Raw genomic sequence first — 21,056 nt, forward strand, 5'->3', positions numbered from 1 at the left:
CACAGGAATTTGGGGACACACAAACTTTCAGCCCATAACACCCCCTTCTGCACTAACTCCTGTGCTGTCTGCTCCCCCACAGTCAGTCAGCACCGGGGCACCCCAAGAAAGCGTCTTCTCAGGAGAGGAAGTAAAGGCCGCCAAGCGCCCGAGGGTGGGCACCCCGCGCACCGAGGACTCGGGGCGGAACCCAGACTACCTGGCCTTCATGGAGAGCCTCCTGCAGGCACAGTGCCGGCCCAGGGCCCCCTTCTAAGACAGCCAGCCAGCCGCCCAGCCACCCCTCGGCCCAGCAAAGCAGGCGGCAGCGGGCCCTGGCATTTGCTTGCTGTGAATTCCTGTCCTCGCCTCCCTGCCCCGAGAGGCTACCTCCATGCTCTGTGGGGACAGGAGCAAGCAGGACGCTGGCAGCAGCCCGGACTCAGGGAGTGGGGCCATGCCGGCTCTGGGGGGGCCGGCTGGGGCTCTCAACACCCCCACTACTCAGATTTGTAAACCACGTAAGCTCTTCTCGAAAAGGTGCTACTGCGTTGCCTGCCTCCTGAGCAGCCTTTGAGATTGTGACTCCTGTACATAAATCACCTTTGTGAGGCTCTTTCTATAAATACCTATTGTTTAAAAAACTCAAGAAAAAAGGAAAACAAAGAAGAGGGAAAATTCCCTAAAGTTGTCTTCTAGATTTGTGGCTTTAAAAACAAAACAAGACAAAAAACGTTCTTTTTATCAGAACTGAGACATGCTGAGGGAGACAGAAGCATCTCATTTTTTTGTTTGTTGTTTTAAAATCTTACTCCTCTGCGGGCAGGCAGGGCAGCGCGGTGAGGCCTGGGAGGGGGAGGCGCAGGACACCCAGTGCCAGGCGCCAGGCAACACCCTGTCACCTGCCCTCTCCCCAACTTCATGGAGATCTGAGCGGCTGGCACCATGGTCCCCACCAATGTCCACAGTGCCGGACCCTCTCTGCCAGGCAGGAGGAAGACAGGAGGAGGCTGGAGTACCTTTTGGTGGCCGAGTGCTGGCCACGGGTATCTAGGAGCCTCCCTCCTGTCTGCAGAGCGCCTTTGCAAAATAAAGTCTCTTCTGGTTTGTTCCATCTTTTGCTTCTTCCCCCATGAGAACCATTCCACAGCTGAGGCCTGCGGTATGCAAGAGGGCTCTGTGCAGACTGAGTGTCCCTGGTGCAACCCAGGCGTCCCTCAGCCTTTTCAGAGGGAGGGAGCCCTAAAAGCCTGGGCGACTTCCTGCACCCGGAGCAGGTGGGCACCTGGCGTCCAGGGAGGGAGGACCCAGAGCCAAATCAGGCCTTCCAGGTGGCCCAAGTCCAGCCTGTGTGCCCGGACTCCCAGGTGCCCCTGCTTTGGATGGGGTCCTACGTAGGTATGGGGGCATGGGGAGGGCCTCCTGGGACCCTGAGGGGCTGGCAGCATCCTCTGTCCTTTTTGTGACCCTTGTGTCTGGGAGAGAGCAAGTGAGAGATGGAGAGGGCATCACTGCTTTCAACTGGAAGGAAATCTGCCTTTTAAGAGTTGTGGGTTGAATTTAGGAGAGAGAAAAACACGCTTTTCTCATGAGCTTGGGAAGGACACCGCCAGCTCAGCCCACTTTCTCTATCTCTGCTGTCCCTGCTCTCCCCTGCAGGATTGAGAGCGTCATTTGCGTGTATAAAATTTTTTTAATTAAAAAAAAGTGTTCTAATGATTACCAGGCCAGAGAGAACTATTTAAGGAAAATGGAGAGTATGTAAATGAGCCAAGAACCTTTCATTTCCTTGGTGGGGGGAGGAGGGCAGGTGTCCGAGTGGGCGGGGGCGGGGAGGGACTGAGGGGAGTCAGCCGAAATGTGGGGGTTTCCCTCTGCATGCAGCAGCCCCGCCTGGTGGTGCCGTCACTGTATTCATATGTAGTTTGAAAATGCTATTTATATTGTAAAGAAAATAAAAAGAAGCAGGCAGACACCCTTGTGGTCCTTGGGGCCCTAAGGGGTCTGAGGGATAGCCAGCCCTGTGGCAGGGTCTCTGGGTTGCACCCCTGTCATGGGTTCCGGGATGACTTGTGCAGACAAGTTGCCGCACAGCAAAGGGGAAACACATTTCCCCACAAAGATATATGTGTCTATGTGCAAAAACAACCCACCCGCCCTGATTTTTTTCCAACCTGAGATTAAGGATGTGCTGTATTTTTGCCTAATTTCCCTGCCTCTAGGTTCATAATGAATTAAAGGCTCATGAGCACTGCGATTACAGGTCCATGTCGTTGGTGTGTCTTCATTTCTGAGTGGTGCCTGGGAGGTGGGATGGCCGTCTCCTCCAGGGGGAACAGAACCTGCTCCCTAGGTTGTGGAGCTGCTCAGCAGGTCCTGACTCCTCAGGGACTCCCAGCCCCCAGGATGGAGGACAGTTCCTTCCCAAGCTGGATTTTCATAGCTTGTATCTGCAGACGACTCCACATAGGCTTTCTGGTCCCCCTCTCAGGGTTGTAGGTAGCAGAGGTAGCTGTGGCAGTGGGCCCCCTCTGCAAGACAATCAAGGCAGGACCTTCTGTCTTTGATCCCTCTCTTGTCTGGAAAAAATGGCCATCCTCTCCTACTGCCTTCTCAGCCTCTGCCCAGTTCCTGTGACATCTGAGTGGTGGGCATCTATTGGGCATGCGAGACAGTGGGGTCTCCCAGCCCTGAGATGTGTCTGGGCCCCTGGTATTTGTGAACGTGTCACTCATCTAACAAGTACTGGGCAACAGCAGCAACGCAGCAGGTCCGATCCTGGCCCTCAAGCTGACACCGGTGAGAGAGGCGGGGAGTAAGTAAAATGTATGGGATGTCAACTGTGATGTAAACAACAAAGGGGAATGTGGTAGGATGTGCGGGTAGTGGTGTCATATTTTTAGCTGGGAGTCCTGAAGGAGATGAGAAAGTGAGCCATGGGCAGCCAGTGCAAAGGTCCTGGGGCAGGACTGCCTGACATGTTGGAGGAGCAGCCAGGAAACCTATGTGGCTGGAGCAGAGTGAGCAAGGAGGAGAGAGGGAAGAGGTGAGGGCAAGGAGGTGAATAGGGGCAGGTCATGCAAGGTCTTGTGGGCCTCAGGGAAGACTTGTTCCTTTATCCCAAGGGAGGTGGGAGCCCTGGAGGGCAGTGGACTAAGGAGGGATGGGACATGCCTCTGGTGCTCACAGGCGCCCTCTGGCGGCTGCAGGGAGGACAGCCTGGGGGTGAGGGTGGGAGCTGGGATCAAGGTGGAGGGAAGGGCACTGAGCACCTGGAAAGATGGCATCGCCATGAACTGGGATGGGGCAGGCTGGGAGTAGGGAGAGATCAGCAGCTTGGATTGAACACAATCCCCTACGAGAAGAAACGGGTCTGGGGGCCAGGGTAGAGCCTTTAGGAGATGTCAGCTCACAGGTGATATGTTTACTGGACTGGTGAGAAGGGGACTCAGGACTAGGCCCCAGGGTGGTGAGGAAGAGCAGCCAGTGACATGGGGTAACCCTCTCTGAGCCTCAGCTTTTCCTCTGCAGAGCGGGTGTCCTTATAGGGCAATGGTGTCCTGAGCAGAGATTTCTTTTGATAAAATGTCCATCCAGCCACGGCCACCCTCTCACCCCACTTCTCAGACCCTCCTTTTCAGAGAGAAGCTGCCTTCAACAGCACCAGGATTCAGTTTCCCCATTTGCTATGGGGGCCTCTGCACTATTGACTGGACAGGTCGGTGTCCTCTGAGCCTGCCCTGGGATGGGGCCGCAGACAGCAGACCCAGGTGGTCAGCACGACTGCAGATGGCCCATCATTCTCTGAAACAGTATAAAACGGAGGTGTTTGCCACCAGGGTGGGGACACCGGGCTGGATCCCACTTGTGCAGCCATGTGGAGGCAATGGGGTCTGTTTTGCCCTGGGCACTGGGCCCTGTGCTCAGCACTAGAGTTGACTCATTTATTCAGGCGGCAAATATTTCCTGCACAGCTGCCCTGTGCCAGGACCTGAGGAGACTGCTGAACAAAAGGGAGACACACGCATTGCTTTTGTGGAGTTTAGCGTTCAGGAAAGTAGGCAGAGCATGGAAGCATCAGGGACCACAAATACATCTCTGACATGTGCCCTGAAGGACAAAAACAGGTAGAGTCCTGGCAGAGAGGATGTCAGGGAGACTTCTAAGGGGGTGACATTTAAATGGATCCAACCCCTTAAGGAATGTCCTATCAGAAAACTCAGGGGCACATTGTGTCGAGTGTCCCCATCCTCCTAGGTAAAAGCTCCGGCAACCTAAAGCCCTTGGACCAAATCTAGCCCTCCACTTATCTTTATAAATAAAGTTTTATTAACACAGCCAAAACCATTCACTTAGCATCATCTGTGGCAGCTTTCATTCTACAACAGCAGAGCTGAGCAGCAGCAACTGAGGCCCCCTGACCCCAAAAGTCAGACATGTTTAGCATCTGGCCCTTTACAGAAAAAAATAGTCCTTATCCCAGACTTAGAGTAAGTGGGAGGTGGCAACCTCCACGCCTGGTGCCTCCAACAGCGTCATTCTCCCATGGGGCAGCCCTCAGTGCCCAGACCCACCTTGTCTCTCAAAGCTCCCAGCTAGGCCCCTAGTCCTAGCACACTTCCCCCGACAAGAAGTGAGGCAGAAAGAAGACTGAGCAGGGACCCTCCATTCACCCATCATCCATCCACCGGGGGCTCTGCCCTCCGCGGCTTGGCACCTCTGCTCCTGCTCTCCACGGCTGGAGAACCACGCATGTCTAGTATCCAAGCCCTCCCCCCGAGTGACCACCTCAGCCGGGGCATCAAAGGATTCGGGCCTCTGTTGGCCTCTGCAGTCCGGTGTTCGTGCCTTTTATGATGGTGCTGAGATCTCCGTGTGTCTGCTCCCCACCCCACTCCTCACCGCCAGTGGTGCCTTCTCTGCCCCCACCCCCAGGCCACCCCTGACCCAAGAGGGGAGCTCTGGCACCCTCCTCAGGGAGCATTATTTATGAATTTGATTTACGTAGCACTTTTGCTCTGTTAATGGAGAAAAGAAGAATTATTTGCTGCCACAGGCAGCACGAGGCGGGGACACATGGTGGCTGGAGGAGGCGTGGCAGGGAAGGGTGAGTATCTGGATGCCTGGTGTCTCCTCAGTGCAGCATCCATCCTGCTGCTCACCAGGTGACAGGGACAGATGACTCCCCTCCCAGCAACTTCCTAGGGTGGCGGAGGAGGGGCCAACCAGGGTCTTCTACCCCACTAGCCACAGCAGTCTATTTACTTTAGAAACAACAGTAAAATGTGGGTACAAATGGGGCATTTGGAAATAGTTTATGTGGCACTGACACTTAGTGGCCTCTGCAGGCCCCCAAACACTGCTCTGTTGCCCCATATTTAAGCCACCAACTGGTGGCTTAAAACAGGAGACATTTATTCTCTCTCTGTCCTAGAGGCAGAGGTCCCAGCAAGATCAAGGTGTCACGGGGCTGCAGCCCTCCAGAAGCTCAAGGAGAGGATCTTTTTGCCTCTCCCAGCTTCTGGTGGCGACAGGCGTCTCTTGGCTGTTGGCTGCATTGCTCCAATGTCTGCCTCTGTTTTCACATGGCCACCTCCCTCTGTCTGTGTCTGTCCTGTCTCCAATGTCTCTCAGTCTTCCTCTTAAAAGGACACCAGTCACTGGATTTAAGGCCCACCTGAATAATCCAGAATGTTCTCTTCATCTCAAGATGCTTAACTTAATTACATCAGCAAAGACATTTCCCCCCCAAATAAGGTCATAGTCCCAGGTTCTAGGAATTAGGACCTGGGGTATCTTTTTGGGGGCCCTCAGACAGAGCATTCCTGCATCCTTCCCCCATCATGGATCTAATGACACCCCTAATGTAACTCCCTGGTCTCACGACTGTCCCCCCATTTGACCATGAGCTCCTTGAGCATAAGGACAAGGTCTTAGTTCCCTTGGCATTTGCTGTGCTCAGCCCAGGACCTGGCAGGTGGTTCTTTAAGTCCTGGGGTTGGTGACAGGTCCCGCAGAGCCTAAGGTGGTTCGTTACCTACAGGAGGCTGGTGAAAGAGGGCTTACAGGACTGGGGGTGGGAATGGAGTAGCAGGAGTGAAGAGGGGGTGACCATCTCTGACTATAGCTTTTGAAATAGCTCTGACTCTTAAAACCATCGTCTGGTTTCATGTTCCTCCAACCATAACTTCTTAAAATCAAGCTACATTGGGAAAGGAGACAGGCAAAAAATGTCCCTGCCCCTGGGAGCTCTCAGTCTCTCAGGGGAGGCAGGCAGGATAAATAGCCAAGTTATGAAGCAGGTTACAAGATTGTAAATGCTATGTGAAAGAAAGGGGTAGGGTACGATTTTATATAGGATGTTCAGGATCTCACTGAGAAGGTGACATTTGAGCAAAGACCCGAAGGAAGCAAGGGAATGAGTCAGGGGTACATCCAGGAGAAGAGAGCTCTGAGTGGAAAGCACAGCCCGTGCAGAGGCCCTGGGGCAGAACCATGCCTGGGTGTTAGAGGAACAGTGAAGATGGCTGTGTGGCTGGAGCAGAATTAGCAAGGGGAGAGAGGGAGGAGCTGAAGGGAAAAGAGGCAGGTCATGCAGGCCTTGTGGGCTGTGGGGAGAACTTGGGATTTCACCCCAAGGGAGGTGGGAGCCCTGGAGGGCTTATAGGCAGGGATGTGAGACCTGACTCAGGGGCTCAAGGCGTTCTCTGGTGGCTGCGGTGGTGGGGACAGATTGTGTGGGGCAAGGGTAGGAAGGGAGAGAGGGGCTGGACCAGGATGTAGGGGACTGCACTGGTCCAGGCAGGCGATGATGGGGGCTGGGCTGGTGGAAGGAAAGAGGTGACCATTCTTTGGGGTCAGCAGTGTGGAGGTTCCCATGACCTTGAAAATGGAGAGTTAGGGTGGAGCAGTGGTGTGAATGCCTGGTTGGAGGGGCATCTACGATTTTATACACAGGATGGCCCTGTTCTTTGGTAAAAAGTAACATTCCATTGAATAGATGGACTGTAATTTATTTAATCAATACCCTGTTGATGGACACTGAGGTTGTTTTCAAAATGTGCCAATTAGGGATAATGCTACAGCCAAGCAGGTATCTTGTAAGCATGTTTTTCTAGAATGAATTTCTTTTATTTTTATTTATTTTTAATTTATCTTTATTGTTGAGAGTATTACAGGTGTCCCATTTTCCCCCCAATTGACCCCCACGACTTTGCTCCCACCCCCTCCCCAGGCCTTCACCCCATTATTAACTGCGTCCATGGGTTATGCATATATGCATATAACTTCTTTGGTTAACCTCTTCCCACCCTCCCCCCCTTCCCTCTTTCCTTTGAAATATGATTGTCTGTTACATGAGTCAATGTCTCTGGGTCTATTTAGTTCATCAGATTCTTTTGTTCATTAGCTTCTTGTTAAAGAAGACCCTTCAACATTTCCTGTAGTGCTAGTTTGGTGGTGATGAACTCCTTTAGCTTTTCCTTGTCTGAGCTCTTTATCTGACCTTCAGTTCTAAATGATAGCTTTGCTGGGTAGAGCAATCTTGGTGGTAGTTCCATGTTTTTCATCACTTTGAATATTTCTTGCCACTCCCTTCTGGCCTGCAAGGTTTCTGTTGAGAAATCAGCTGACATTCGTATGGGTTCTCCCTTGTAGGTACCTAACTGCTTTTCTCTTGCTGCTTTTAAGATTCTCTCTTTGTCTCTAACCTTTGGTATTTTAATTATGATGTGTCTTGCTGTGGGCCTCTTTGGGTTCCTCTTGTTCGGGACCCTCTGTGCTTCCTGGACTTGAAGTCTATTTCTTTCCCCAGGTAGGGGAAGTTTTCTGTCATTATTTTTTTAAATAGGTTTTCAATTTCTTGGTCTCTTTCTTCCCCTTCTGGCATCCCAATAATACAAATGTTGGGCCTCTTGAAGTTGTCCCTGAGGCTCCTTATACTATCTTCATATTTCTGGATTCTTTTTTCTCTTTGCTCTTCTGTTTGGGTGTTTTTTGTTTCCTCATGTTCCAAATTGCTGATTTGATTCTCAGCATCCTCGACTCTACTGTTGATTCCCTGTAAATTATTCTTCATTTCAGTTCATATATCCTTCATTTCAAATTGGTACTTTATTATGTTATCGATTTTCTTAGTTATTTCCCTAATAGTCTGCTTAAACATCCTTATAACTGTAACTTTGAACTCTGTATCTGTTAGCTTGCTTGGATCTATTTCATTTAGTTCCTCTTCTAGAGATTTCTTCTGTTCTTTCCTTTGTGACATGTTTGTTTGCCTCCCCATTTTGGCTGCTTCCTGGTGTTTGTTTCTATGTATTTGGTAGAGCTGCTATGTCTCCTGGTATTTGTAGTGGCTTTGTGTAGTAGGTGCCCTGTAGTGTCCAGTGGCTCAGCCTCCCCAGTCACCTGAGCTGGGCCTTCTAGGTGCTCCCCTGTGTGGGCTCCTGTGCACTGTCCTGTTGTAGTTGAGCCTTGGTTGCTGTTGGAGTCACTGGGAGGAATTGACCCCCAGGCCAATCAGCTGTGAGGACCAGCTGCAGCTACAGCCAGAGAGCTGCTGTGCTGGAGACACCCCTATGGAGCAGGATTTACTTCAGTGGAGCTTTGGTGTTCACCAAGTGTGCCGCTTGAGTGTGTGATTGGTGGATGTGGTAGGGTTGTAATCCAGTGTGGTCGAGTCTGACCACCAGGTGCACTGTCTCTGGGGCCTCCCTGGAGGTGCAAAGTCAGCCTGTGCCAGTGCCTTGCCCAGGGCCACCCAGTGTGAGCTACACAGCAAACCATAGTTGGCTGCTACTTGTGCTGGGCTTGGAGGTGTCCAGGAGAGGCCCAGCTATGAGCCAATGCAGCTGCCGCTAGTGCCAGGCCTGGGGCCGCTTATCAAGCCCTATGGGGCCCGCTGCTGCTTGTTTGAGAGATTTGAGGAAAGTCCTAAGCATGAGGCTAGAGAGGCCACTTGCATAGAAAAGCCCCTGGAAATGGCCTGGATGAGCTGCAGGTGGGGAGGGGCGGGGCCTCCGGGAATCCCGGGGCGGGGCCAAAGGTGGGAGTCAGGTGCTGGCGATTCAAACATGGCGCCTGCCTGCCGGCTGTGTGCGGGGAGGACTCGCCAAAGGAGCCATGGCCTCCGCCAGCCCTTCTGCCTGGGAGGAAGCCGCCCTCCACCTCTCGCCCGGATCTCAGGCAGGTCAGTTCCTCCCCGAGTGTCCCGGGTCCTTTCAGGCCGCTGCCCGGCGCTGGGCTCAGAGGGAGCGTCCGGGTGAGTCCGTGCCGGGCCCTTTAGAGGAGCTGCTGGGGCTCCCGCAGCCTCCCCGACCCTCAGGGACAGTCCCCGCTGGTTTCACAGCCCGAAGGTGTGGGGGCGTCTCTTTCCAGCCCTGGAGCCCTGGGCTGGGGGCCGGCTGTGGGGCTGGGACCCCTCACTCCTCCGGGAAACCCCCACCGCCGAGACTCCCTCCTGGGTTTAACCCGCGGCACCGGGTGTGGGCCCGCGGCGGAGTCTCTGCGGTTCAGCCCCGATCCGCCCGCGTCTCCGCCCCTCCTACCGCTCTCGATGCTCCTTCAGGTCCCTGGTTGTGGGGCTTCTGTGCAGCCAGGTCTCAGGAGGCTCTGAGTGACGGTGGTTCTGTATTTTCGTTGTAATTTTGATGTGGTTGCGGGAGGCGGCGGGTGCAGCTGTTACCAGGCCGCCATCTTGTTTTTCTCTAGAATGAATTTCTTTTAAAAGGGATCGGCCGATTGTTGGGTGGAAGCACCTGCAATTTTTCTTTTAATTCCTGCAGCCAGATGACACCCCCAATGCCTTGTGTGCCCCGCTGGGCGTCCCCGTACCCGTCGGGACATAAGCTATACCCAGCCGTGATCTCTGTTGGATAAGTGCAGAGCAGCACCTGATCGTGGTTTAAACGTTCATTCCTCTTATAACAAGTTGAGCTTCCCTTCATATGATTAAAAGCCTTTGTCAGACCATCTTGAAACGTATTATTTAAACAGTTCTCGATGGCCATTTCCCATTGATTTGATGTTCAGTCCGTCACCTCTCTGCCCATCCAGCTCCGTGTCCTGAGCTCGGCTTGCCGGGTCCTGAGTCAGGGACCACACCCAGGCCAGCTCTTTTCTTGATTCTGGGAAGTTAAAAAAAAACCCGAGCCCGTAATTACTGTGTAGTGAAAGCAGTGGCAAGCGGCTGATGACTTCATATCAGTTCAAACAAAGACCCAGAAGATGCGGACGCATCTTGCTGAAGACCCAAGTCACTGCTGCCCCCGGACAGGCGGGGATGTTGGCCCTTCCACTTGGGGAGGCAGCCACATACTCCGCGCCCTGTTGGTTGTGTTAGCTCGGCCAAGAATCCCATGCTGGTGTTTGCTGAAGCATTTGGATCTAGTTTTAAAATATACCCCTTGATGAATCTTCTGTCTCATTCCCCAACTGGAAAAGAAAATCCTGTGTGTCACTGAAGGGTCAGACTCCCGGCAACGGAGCCATTTGTGCAAAAGAGGTTTTCTTAAGGAAACCCCCAATCTGTTCTCCGAGTGAGGCGGGTCAGCCCCCAGGGACAGCCCCAGGCTGCTTGAGTGGCTGAACACCTCCCTGCCACACACCCGAGGGCAGCCCCACAAGCAGCTATTTGAAATAACAGCCGTGGATGTGGGTGGAGTGATCAGTGTCACCAAAAAATGTTCTCAAAACTTGTGTTTCAAAATTGTATGTGCACCTTTTCCCACCTGCATCCTTCAGCAAACAGCGAAGTCTTGTCACTGCTGCCCCGCTTGTCCCTCAGCTGAAGAGGGTGATGGGCCTGTTGTCATAATCATCCTTTTCTTCTTTGCTCTGTCCCCAGAAGGAAAATCACTGGTGCCAGTCATTCTTGATGTGTAAAGTCGCGTACAATTTGCAGTATTTGTGAAGCAGTGGCTCCTCCTGGTTGTCCCCCAAGCTGACGGTCCCTCAGTACTGGCTTCACCCCACCTTCCTGAAGCTACTCGCAGCTCTCAAAACAAAGCTTAACTGTCAGGACCCTCTTCCTTGTAGAAAAGGTTTTCAGCGACTAAACAGGGCAGACATCCCTAACTGCTTCTGCCCCATTCCTCTGCTTTAAAGGCTGGGAAATCAAAATACTTGCCTTCCCGAGCTCCCTTACAGCTCTGCATGGTCATGTGACATGGTTCTGGGCAATGAGGCATCGGTGGTTGGAAAACTCTGGGAAAATTTTTTATTTCCTCATGGAAGGGACAGTGAGGGCTGGTGCTGCCCCCTTTCCCATTCCTCTTACTTCTTCCTCCCATATGGAATGTGGGAGTGATGGCTGGAGCCACAGCAGCCATTTTACAATCATAAGAGCCAGAGCCTGAGAGATGTCTCTAACATCATTTATTTATTCCTTGGATTGGTAGTGTTTGTCTGTTTCCATGGTGTAAATACTCCCACCATGGCCGATTTCAAGCTACCAACTTGTTGTCACAATGCAGAATTTGAAAGAGAAGCAGGGCAGCACACCATGATAAAATGTTTCCACCAAACAGCCCTGGCCAGTGTGGCTTAGTTGGTTGGGTGTCATCCCATGCACCAAAAGGTCTCTGGTTTAATTCCTGGTTTAAACCTCTATGCTCTTGAGGTTTTTTATATTTATTGTATGTTTGGTGGAACCTTTTTAAAAAAATATGTTTCTATTGATTTTTAGAGAGAGTAAGGGAGAGAGAGAAGAGAAACATCGATTGGCTAAATGTTATAAAATAGCAAAATGTTATAGCAAAATGTTATAAAATAATTAGCAAACAATAAGCTTTGAATATTCAGCTTTAGTTTTAATGTTTTAATTGTAAGTTTTTATAATTTTATTTTTCATAATGGCTGTTTGACCACCAGTTTGCAAAATTCCTGAAAATGTAATGATTGACGGTTGCAAGCTGGGATGAGCCGGTGCCTGCACAGCATTGGTGACTTGAGCTGGCTTTTGTGTGAGCAGCACAGTGTGGAATGGGGCCTCCACAGTCAGGTTTTACTTTGATCTCTAGCAATCAAGTCTATTCATTCATTACTGGAATTGTACATTTGGTTGAGCCCAGAGGTCACAGTATTTCGTTTGAGAAGTGCTGTGTTGGGTTCTGTTATATTTTTGGCAGCTCAGATTGCCAGTGGCCCCATGTCACCTGTTAAGAGCATCTCCCAACCATCCTCTCACCAAGAATGGGGCTTGAGTGGCCACCGATCTGATAAACACAAGTTTGTCTCTGTACCCTTCATTCACACTCTTTCCAGTGCTGGCCCGAATCCCATCATGCTCACGGCTCAGAGAGCCCTGGCATGTACAGATCCTGTTTCCTACTTGGGCTGACCTGTGACCACTGCACGTTTCTAGGTTGCAGTATTTTCCTATGAGGCTTATAAACAACAGACATTTGCAGTAAGTCCTCACTTAAGGTTGCTGATAGGTTCTGCAACTTTAAGCAAAACGATGTATTATGAAACCAGTTTACCATAGGCTAATTAATATAAACAAGGGTTAAGTTCCTATGGCATCTCATCAACATTATAATTAAATGGCATTGAAAAAAATGACGTTATTCGAGGACCTGCAGTATTTCTCATGGTTTCAGAGGCTGTAGGTCCAAGATCACGGTGCCAGGTTTTGTGTCTGGTGAGCGTGCTCCTGGTTCACAGACGGTCTTCTCACTGGGTTTTCACACGGCAGAAGGGGCAAGTGAGCTCCCTGGAACCCTTTTATAAGAGCACTAATCCCATCCATGAGGGCTCCACCCTCATCACCTAATCACCTCCCAAAGGCCCTAACCTCCTAATGCCATCACATTGGGGTGTAGGATTTAAACATGTGAATTTTGGGGAGACACAAACATTCAGTCCATAGCAGAAGGTGATCTGTAATACATACCATTGGGAAGTCATTTGGTTGTGACCATTTCTGTGAACTGCATGAAACTTAACTTTACACTGTGGACACTTTTCATCTCATTAAATATTCATGCTTCATATTTTAATGCCACTCTAATATTTTCAATTTCTTTTATTGAACCATAATTTAGATTCCAAAAACGTATGTTAAGTTGTACAGCTCCATAAGTTTGGTGAATGCACACCCTCGAATAACTACTGCGCAAAACAAAATAGAACAAAACATTTCCCTCCTTCCAGAATATTTCCTCGTCAACCCTCCGTGGTCAGAGACAACCACTGATCTGTTTTCTGTCACGATAGATTAGTGTTACCTGTTCTAGAGCTTCCTATATATGGGACTATTCAGAATATAGTAATTTGTGCCTGGCTTCCTTCCCTCAGCACAGTGCATGTGAGATTCACCCCTGTTGCTTTGTGCTTCTGCAGTCCGTTCCTTTTTCACTGCCGTGTAATATTCCATCACAAGGCTGGATCACAGTTCATTCAATTGCTCACTGGTTGATGAACATTTGGTGGTGGAAAGTAAAGCCACTGTGAACTCATTTTTGCCCATGGGTGTTTGTGGATATTTTGTCAGATTTTAGCCTCGGATTTCACTTCCTCTCACAGAACCTTCTCCTGTTTACGGGACACATTGGAGGGGTTTCTAGAGAACATTGCAACAATGACACTTGCACTTAATTGTAGAGCAGAGGAGGGGCAAAGCCTGGAATGTCAGGGGTATTACCGGCAGCCAGTAGCAACAGTGGGGACAGAAGGTGATGGGGGCCAATGACCCAGGGAGAGCTTTGCTTTTGCTCATTTTGCTGGGAGAGCAGTGGGGAGTGCTGGGAGGAGGCAGAGTGGGGAAATGTTAGGACCAGCCCAGGGTTTGTTTTGGGGGACAGAAGTGGAAGGCAGGAGACCCTGTAATCTCCTGAAGGACCACAGTGAGGGAAGCAGGTAGGGCTGACGGCCCAGCCTGCAACCCCGAGAACAGCCTGGAACCGTGGCCTCAGCTGGGATAAACACTGTTGACACCAGGGCCATGACCATCCGATAATGGAATCTGTTCGGAACAGCTGCCTGGTGACAAGTATAATAAAGTGTATTAATGAGGCCATTATTACTCCCTAATTAAAAGCTAATAACTAAGAGTTAATTGCCTTTAAAAGATGAAGCTAGGCTGGGCTGGGATTTATATCTGTTTGCCTTTGCTTGCCTGGATAGGCTGATATTTGGGAACTAATTAATTGAATCAAATCTTACAGAAAACTAATAATCTCCTTGTGCTGTTTGGGCCATTGAATTAAAAGGTGTTTGTTGCATGTAAGGTATCTTGGGTCCTCTGCTCCTGCGGGGGAGGCGGGGAGTTGGCAAGGCCCAGTGGGGGGGTCTGCGGACTGCTTGTCTCCCTGATTCTTGGTCATCTTTGGCTGGTCGGGGTCCAGGTGTCGATTCAGCCTAGAGTCAGGCCTCCCAGAGGCTGTTCCAGGGAACAGATGGGCCCAGCCGAACCTCGGATCGACTTCCATTATTATTATTATTATTACTTTTATTGTTATTATTACCTTTTATTTTGAAATAGCTTAAGAGTCACAGGAAGTTGTGAAAAATAGTACAGAGAAGCCCTGTGTACCCTCCCCCCAGTCCTCCCTAATAATTATGTTTTATTCAGCCGTAGTACCTCCTAAAGCCAGGGAATCGCTATAATATCATGAACTCAGGCACAAGCCGTAGATGGATTTTACCATTTTCTTCTTAAAGATTTTTTTTCTGTATACTTTTTAAAATTGGGGGGATATAAGTCACATACCAGAAAGTTTGGCCTTTTCAGGCGTACAATTCAGTGTCTTTTATTGTATTCACAAGACTGGGTAACCATCACCTCTATCTAATTCCAGATCACACCATCATCCCATGAGGAAGCTTGTCCCCATCAGCAGTCACCCCCCCATCCCCCGTCCCCCGTCCCCAGGCCAGGCAGCCACTAAGCCACTTCCTGTCTGTGGCTGTGCCTGTTCCGGGCCTTTCACATAAATGGGATCGCACCCTGTGTGGCCTTTTGCGCCTGGCTGCTCTCACTGAGCATCATGTGCTCAAGGTCCATCTACGTTGTACTAGTGTCAGCGCTTCACTCCTTTCTGTGCACAAGTTTTTGTGTGGACATGTTTTCCATTCTCGTTTTGCACAAATACAAGGCTCAGCAGCCACTGAACACCGTGAGCGGCTGGCTTCCTCCTTCCTGCCCTCTTCTCCAGCCTGGACCCTTCTCTCCAGAGTAGGACCTCGCCACATTTGTGGGGCCTCCCACACACCGTTCCGTGTGTGTGTAGATGTCTACATGCCCCCCCGGAAATGCACTCAGTGTCTTGGGATTGTTTTCACGAGGATGAAATCTCAGGTCTAATGAAATCTGGCTGTGCTCCTTGTTGTTTTCTAGAAAATCCCCATAGACTTACCTTTTTACAAATTGAGTTACAACAAACACAAAACTGCTCTAACCGTAAGAGTACAACTTGAACAATTTTGCACATATATGTATTGGGTTACCACCCCCCTAAAAGCATAGAAGAGAGATCGGCAAACTCTGGCCCACCAGCCAAATTTGGCCCCCTGCCTGTTTTTAATACAGCCTGCAGATGAAGAATGTTTTTACAGTTTTTAATGGATTTTTAAAAATCAAAAGAAGATAAATATCTCACCACACATGAAAATTGAATGAAATGCAAATTTCTGTGCCATGAAGTTTTATTGGATCACGGCCACAACCATTCGTTTTCCTAATGTACAAGTCTGTGTTCACACAACAGTGTCAGCACTGAGCGTTTGGCACAGAGACTCTCTGGCCCACAGAGACTACAGTGTTTATTCTCTGGCCTTTTACAGAAAATGTTTGCCGACACCTGCTATACAACGGCCTGATTGGCAGGCCTCCTTCATGCTCTGAGGCTCAGAGAGGTTAAGAGCTGTGCGCAAGGTCACACAGCTAATGCCCTTCTCCTTGGCTCTCACTGGATAATATTCAAACCTTTGCCCAGTCATTTCTTTATGTGAGAGATATTTAATGTTGCCACCTATGTCCCTCCTGTGCTGGTTGAAACTGCGGAGGCCAGGGTGGGCTGCAGTGGGGTCCCCAGAAAGGTGCTTGGGGGAGCTGCTAATGGAGCCAGTCTTTGGAGGATGAGGAGGAGTTCTGTGGGCAGAAGGGTGTTAACAGGTACAAAGACACCACGATGCAAGGTGGGGGGTGGCAATCAGAGCTTGAAGGCAGCCAGAGAGATGGTGGGATCTTGGGCTCCATGTTAAGAGAATGCACCAACCCAGAGAGTGACAGAGATCCACCTAAATCACCAAGTTGGTAGCACCCCTCCGCTGCTCAATAGCTTTCCATGGCTCCCACCCTCGGCTTTGAATCCATTTATGTTTAAAGTATTTTTGATAAGGTAAGATCTTACTATTGTCATTTTGTTCATTGTTTTCCACTGTTTTGTAGATTTGCTCTTTCTTCTTACCATGCTGCCTTTTTGTGTGTTTTGATGTCTTTTGGTATCAGTATGCTTTCCCTGTTTCTTTGTGTAATTACTCAGGATTTTCTCCTGTGGTTACCAGGAGGCACACATAAATCTGCTAGAGTGATAATTCCCTATTTTAAACTGATAACAAGTTAACTTTGATCGAGTTCCGAAACTTTACTTTTACTTCTCACCTTCATGTTTCAAGTTACAGTTTATAGATATTTTTATATTGTGTATCCACTAACAGATTATGGTAACTATGCTTATTTTTACTATGTTTGTTTTTTAACTTTTAAACTAGAGTTGTGTGTCAATTATACACCATTATCTTATTATAGAATCTAATTTTGACCATATACAGGGTGGCGCAGAAGTAAGCTTACAGTTGTTCATATGGAAAATAATACAATAATTAATAGATAATGATAGAAAAATAAACTTTTGTGTACTCACAACTGTAAACCTACTTTTGCCCCACCCTGTATTTACCACGACCAGTGAGTTTTATGCCACTTTCTTATGTATTTATGATGTTACTTAGCGTCTTTTTACTTCCACTCAAAGAACTCCCTTGCACATTTCTTGCAAGGCAAGTCCAGTGTTGAGGAACTCAGCTATTGTTTGTTCAGGAAAGTCTTTCTCTCTCCTTTTCTGAAGGACAGCTTTGCCAGATACAGAATTCTTGCTTGACAATTTTTTTCTTTCAATATTTTGAATATATCATCTCACTCTCTTCTGGCCTGAAAATTTTCTGTTGAGAAATCTGCTGGTAGTTTTATGGGGGTCCCCATGTGTGTGACTTGTCACTTTTCTGCTCACAGGGCCTATTTTGGGGTGAGGTCATTGCCTGAGCTCTAAGGTCAGGGTGAGGGCTGCCACTGACTGAGAACAGTTGGACAGGACTGCTGGCTCAGCTCCCTGCCCAAGGAAGCCTGAAGGGTGAGCTCTGCCGTTGCCTGGCTCTCTGGTCAGACTTCCTTTCCAGTGGGACTGGGAACCACGCTCAGCAGTAGGTGGAGCTATGAACTAGCTTCTCTGTCCTGACTGAGCAGCAGGATGGGCCCTAAGGCCTGCAAAGGGGGACCTAAACCAGGCAAGACTGTGCACTGACCAGAGGGGCCGCTGGCTTTGCTCTGCAGATGGAAAGCCACAGGCTGTGCCCTCTGTTCAAGTGCTGCTGTAGCAGGGCTGTTGGGTGGTCCGTGCAGCCTCCCATGTGCTCTGGGCAGGTTCCCTGGTCAAATGGGCCAAAGGTTGCACTTGGCAATGGGAAGAGCTATGAATTCGTTTTCCTGCCAGGTGGGGCAGAAGAACCAGCTCCAAGGGTGGCAATGATTGCTGTAATCTTGACGTAAGCCCATCCATGCCCCAGGTTTCCTGGCTGAAGGGGGCTGCGGGCTTTGCTCTGTGGACGATGGGCTCTGCATGCGAGATTCTGAGCTCCAGCATGGCCGGGCTACATGGCTTTCCAGGTGTTCCAGGTGTTCCCAGTCAGGCTTTCTGGTCAGGAGGGGCTGGTAGCTACACTCAGCAGTGAGTGAAGCTATAAACGAGCTCCTCTGGTTGGGCAGGGGCAGCCATACCAGACTGCAGGACCAGTAGACCTGCACCCCCTGGCCAGTTCTCTGGTCAGCCTGTGCCAGCCTTGGCTCTGCAGATGAGCAAAGCTGCTGGTTGGATTACTCCTTGGACACTGAAGGCAGGAACTTGGTCTGCCAAGACCAGAGCACTGGTTTTTGCAAGCCCCTCCCCCTCTCCATCACTGTCCTGTTCCCAGGGGTCAAGCCCCACAGATTCCCTGGCACTCCCTGTGGATTGAGACCAGAGTGGGGGTTCCTAGGAAGTGAACCAGAGCGCGGGGTGAGCCGATGTCCACCTGGGGCTCTGTTTTCCCACAGGAAGAACCTAAGTTTCAGGGGACCTCCATGTGGTGCTTCCCCACCAGGGGAAGGGGAGATACAGTCAGAGTGTAGTTGCTTTCCTTACCCTTTTGATGCAGTTTGTCCTGGTATCTGTGGTGCAGAAGGGTACTTTGGGCTCAACTCCATGTTCTAGGACTTTCTCAGTGGGTTTTGAAAACATTGAGAATGTTGGTGATGTCACCTCCCTGGTTCTTTGCTTTTATACTCCAGGCGGGGCTACTTGCAAGTCCCCAAACTCACCTCCTCTGGGCCTTTGCACTTGCTGTGTGTCCTCTGCCTGGGACACTGGGCTCCTCTTCTTTGCCCCTCTCTCTCCTGTTTATTCTTTGGCTCTCAATTTGGATGTCACTTCCTCCAGGAAGCCTTCCCTGCTTCCTGATTTTGATGTGTTACATACCCATCTCTGTGAGCTCCAGTTGCCAAGGACAGCTGTGTTTACTGCTTAGATCTGGAGTTGTAGGTATGTTCTTGAGTACACGAGAGTAATCAATCTATAGAGGATTCACAGAGTCCTTAGAGGATTCCTGGAGAGAGGAAGATGACTTTGTAGACTGGGATGAAAACCAGAAAGGGCTTGGCAGGACAGGAAAAGGGCTCTCAGGCAGAAGGACCAGCCTGAGGTGGCAGGACTCACTAGAATTAGTTTAAGGGGGAGCGGTCCCCACTCTCTGCCTGTCTGGGCCCAGCACACGTGGCCCTCTGGATGTGCTCACCACATTGCCTCGATTACCATGCACTTGTGCATCATGGCCACCTGCCAGGGCCCAGGGCACAGCAACAATAATGGGCAAATGCTGGGCTGTGCTTCTGTTCACCTGTTGTTGGCAAGGCTAGTTTAAATAAAGCTTCTGCCAGGGTCGTGGGCAATGCATTGAGTGGCATTTCCCAACCCTTGGCCCCATGAAGTTCATGTGAGGACCCATTACATGCAGGTGGAGCTGTGAGCTCTGCAGAGTTCCCTCCCCTGAGCTGGCTCATCCTTTGTGATGGGATGTCCCAGGAAATCATTTGATCTGTGCTTGAGGCTCTGCTGCTGGGAAGGTTTGTCATATATCAGACCACAGGTGTCAGTCCATCTTTTTTTTTTTTAAGTCTTTATTTTGAAATAATTCTAGATTCATAAGAAGTTGCAGAGATAATACAGAGAAACGGTATATGCTTCACCCAGCTTCCTCCAATGGTTAAATCTTAAGTGGTTAGTATGATATCAAAACCATGAAATTGACGTTGGTACAGTGCGTCTAATTCTATGCAATGTTATCACATGTGCAGATTCTTATAACCACCAGTGCACTCCAGATATAGAATCCACAAAGCTCTTCCTAGAGCTATCTCTGTCCATTCCTAACCCCGGCAACCACTGAGCTCTTTTCCATCTCTATAATTTTTGTTATTTCAAGAATGTTCCATAAAGGGACTCCCACAGTGGGCAGCTCTTTGAGATGGGCTTTTTTCAGTCCAAGTCATGTCCTCGAGATTCAGCCAAGTGCGGTGTGTTAGTGGCTCATTCTTTTTCATTACTGAGTAATATTCCACGGTAAGGACGGGCCATGATTTGTTTAACCGTTCACAACATGTTGAAGGACATCTGGATTGTTTCCAGTTTGTGCCTACTATGAATAAAGCTGCTCTGAACATTCACAACCAGGTTTTTGTGTGTACTTCAGTTTTCATTTGTCTGGGCTAAATACCCAGGAGTACAATTGCTGGATCATATGGTAAGCGGTTTGTTTTTAAAGAAACTGCCAAGCTATTTCCCAGGGGGGCTGTACCACTTTACATTCCCACCAGCAAAGCATGGGATCTGGTTTCTCTGGGCTCAGAGCATCTTTCATCTCCATTCAGGCTTGTCCTGGAAGCCCCACAGCCCAGGTGCTGGGGGAGGGAGTGTTCCTGGGTCCCAGAGGAAGGGGTTGGAACAGGAGAAAATGTGGGTCTGTGATTCTGTTTTAGGAAATTGCCTTAGGTTTCTTTCTCTCTGGCATTGTGCTGTGGACTGGATGTTTGAGGCCCCCCACCCCCACCCCTTTATGTTGAAGCCCTAATCCCCAGTGTGATGGTATTTGGAGGGGGGCCTTTTGAAGTAATTGGGTTTGGATGAGGCTATGAGGTTAGAGTCCCTGTGATGGGATTAGTGTCCTTGTGGGAGGATGGGGGGAGAAGAGCTCTCTGTGTGCATTGTGGGGGGACACAGGAGAAAGCGCTGTCTGCAAACCAGGGAGAGCTCTCACCAGAACCCGAGCATGCTGGCACCCCGGTCGTGGACTGCCAGCCTCCAGATCTGTGAGAAATAAATGTCTGTGGTCTAAGCCCCCCAGTCAATGGGATTTCGTTTTGGCAGCCTGAGCAGACTATGAGGGGTTGGAGAGCGCCCAGTCCCGTGGCTCTGAGCCTTCCTAAGCTTATGGGATCAAAGATGCACCAGGCAGAAAATCCACACAAATCGGGTGCCAGAATTTGTAGCAACAGTTGGAGGGGTTCAAGAAGGACTTTATCGTCAAAAACAAACTATGCGCCTTGCTTTATTTTATCCTGTGGTCCATACAGTTTAACTTACTCTTGCAGCTATGTGCAAATCCTTTTCATAAACAAACCGTCAAGTGTTTAGAGGGCCGTTTGGGCAGATTTTTCTCCTACTCGTGACACACCTCTCTCTGGCAGTGTAAATAGTCACAGGGGCATTTTGAAAAAGAAATTGAGGTTCCATTAGTTTTCTTCCCTCATTCCTTCCTTCCTTCCCTCA

General features: G+C 49.7%; 1 protein-coding gene across 1 annotated transcript in view; it reads left to right on the forward strand.

Annotated features, from left to right (window-relative positions):
- Positions 1–2,241, forward strand: part of KDM4B (lysine demethylase 4B) — a 129,631-nt gene extending 127,390 nt beyond the window's left edge. Inside the window, exon 24 of the mRNA XM_087816674.1 lies at positions 83–2,241. Within this exon, the coding sequence (XP_087672800.1) occupies positions 83–256 (174 nt within the window). The 3' untranslated portion in view covers positions 257–2,241. The remainder of the gene's footprint in view (positions 1–82) is intronic.
- The last annotated feature ends 18,815 nt before the right edge of the window (positions 2,242–21,056 follow it).

Source organism: Miniopterus natalensis, chromosome 4, assembly GCF_054644295.1.
Source record: "Miniopterus natalensis isolate mMinNat1 chromosome 4, mMinNat1.hap1, whole genome shotgun sequence".
Lineage (NCBI taxonomy): Eukaryota > Metazoa > Chordata > Mammalia > Chiroptera > Miniopteridae > Miniopterus > Miniopterus natalensis.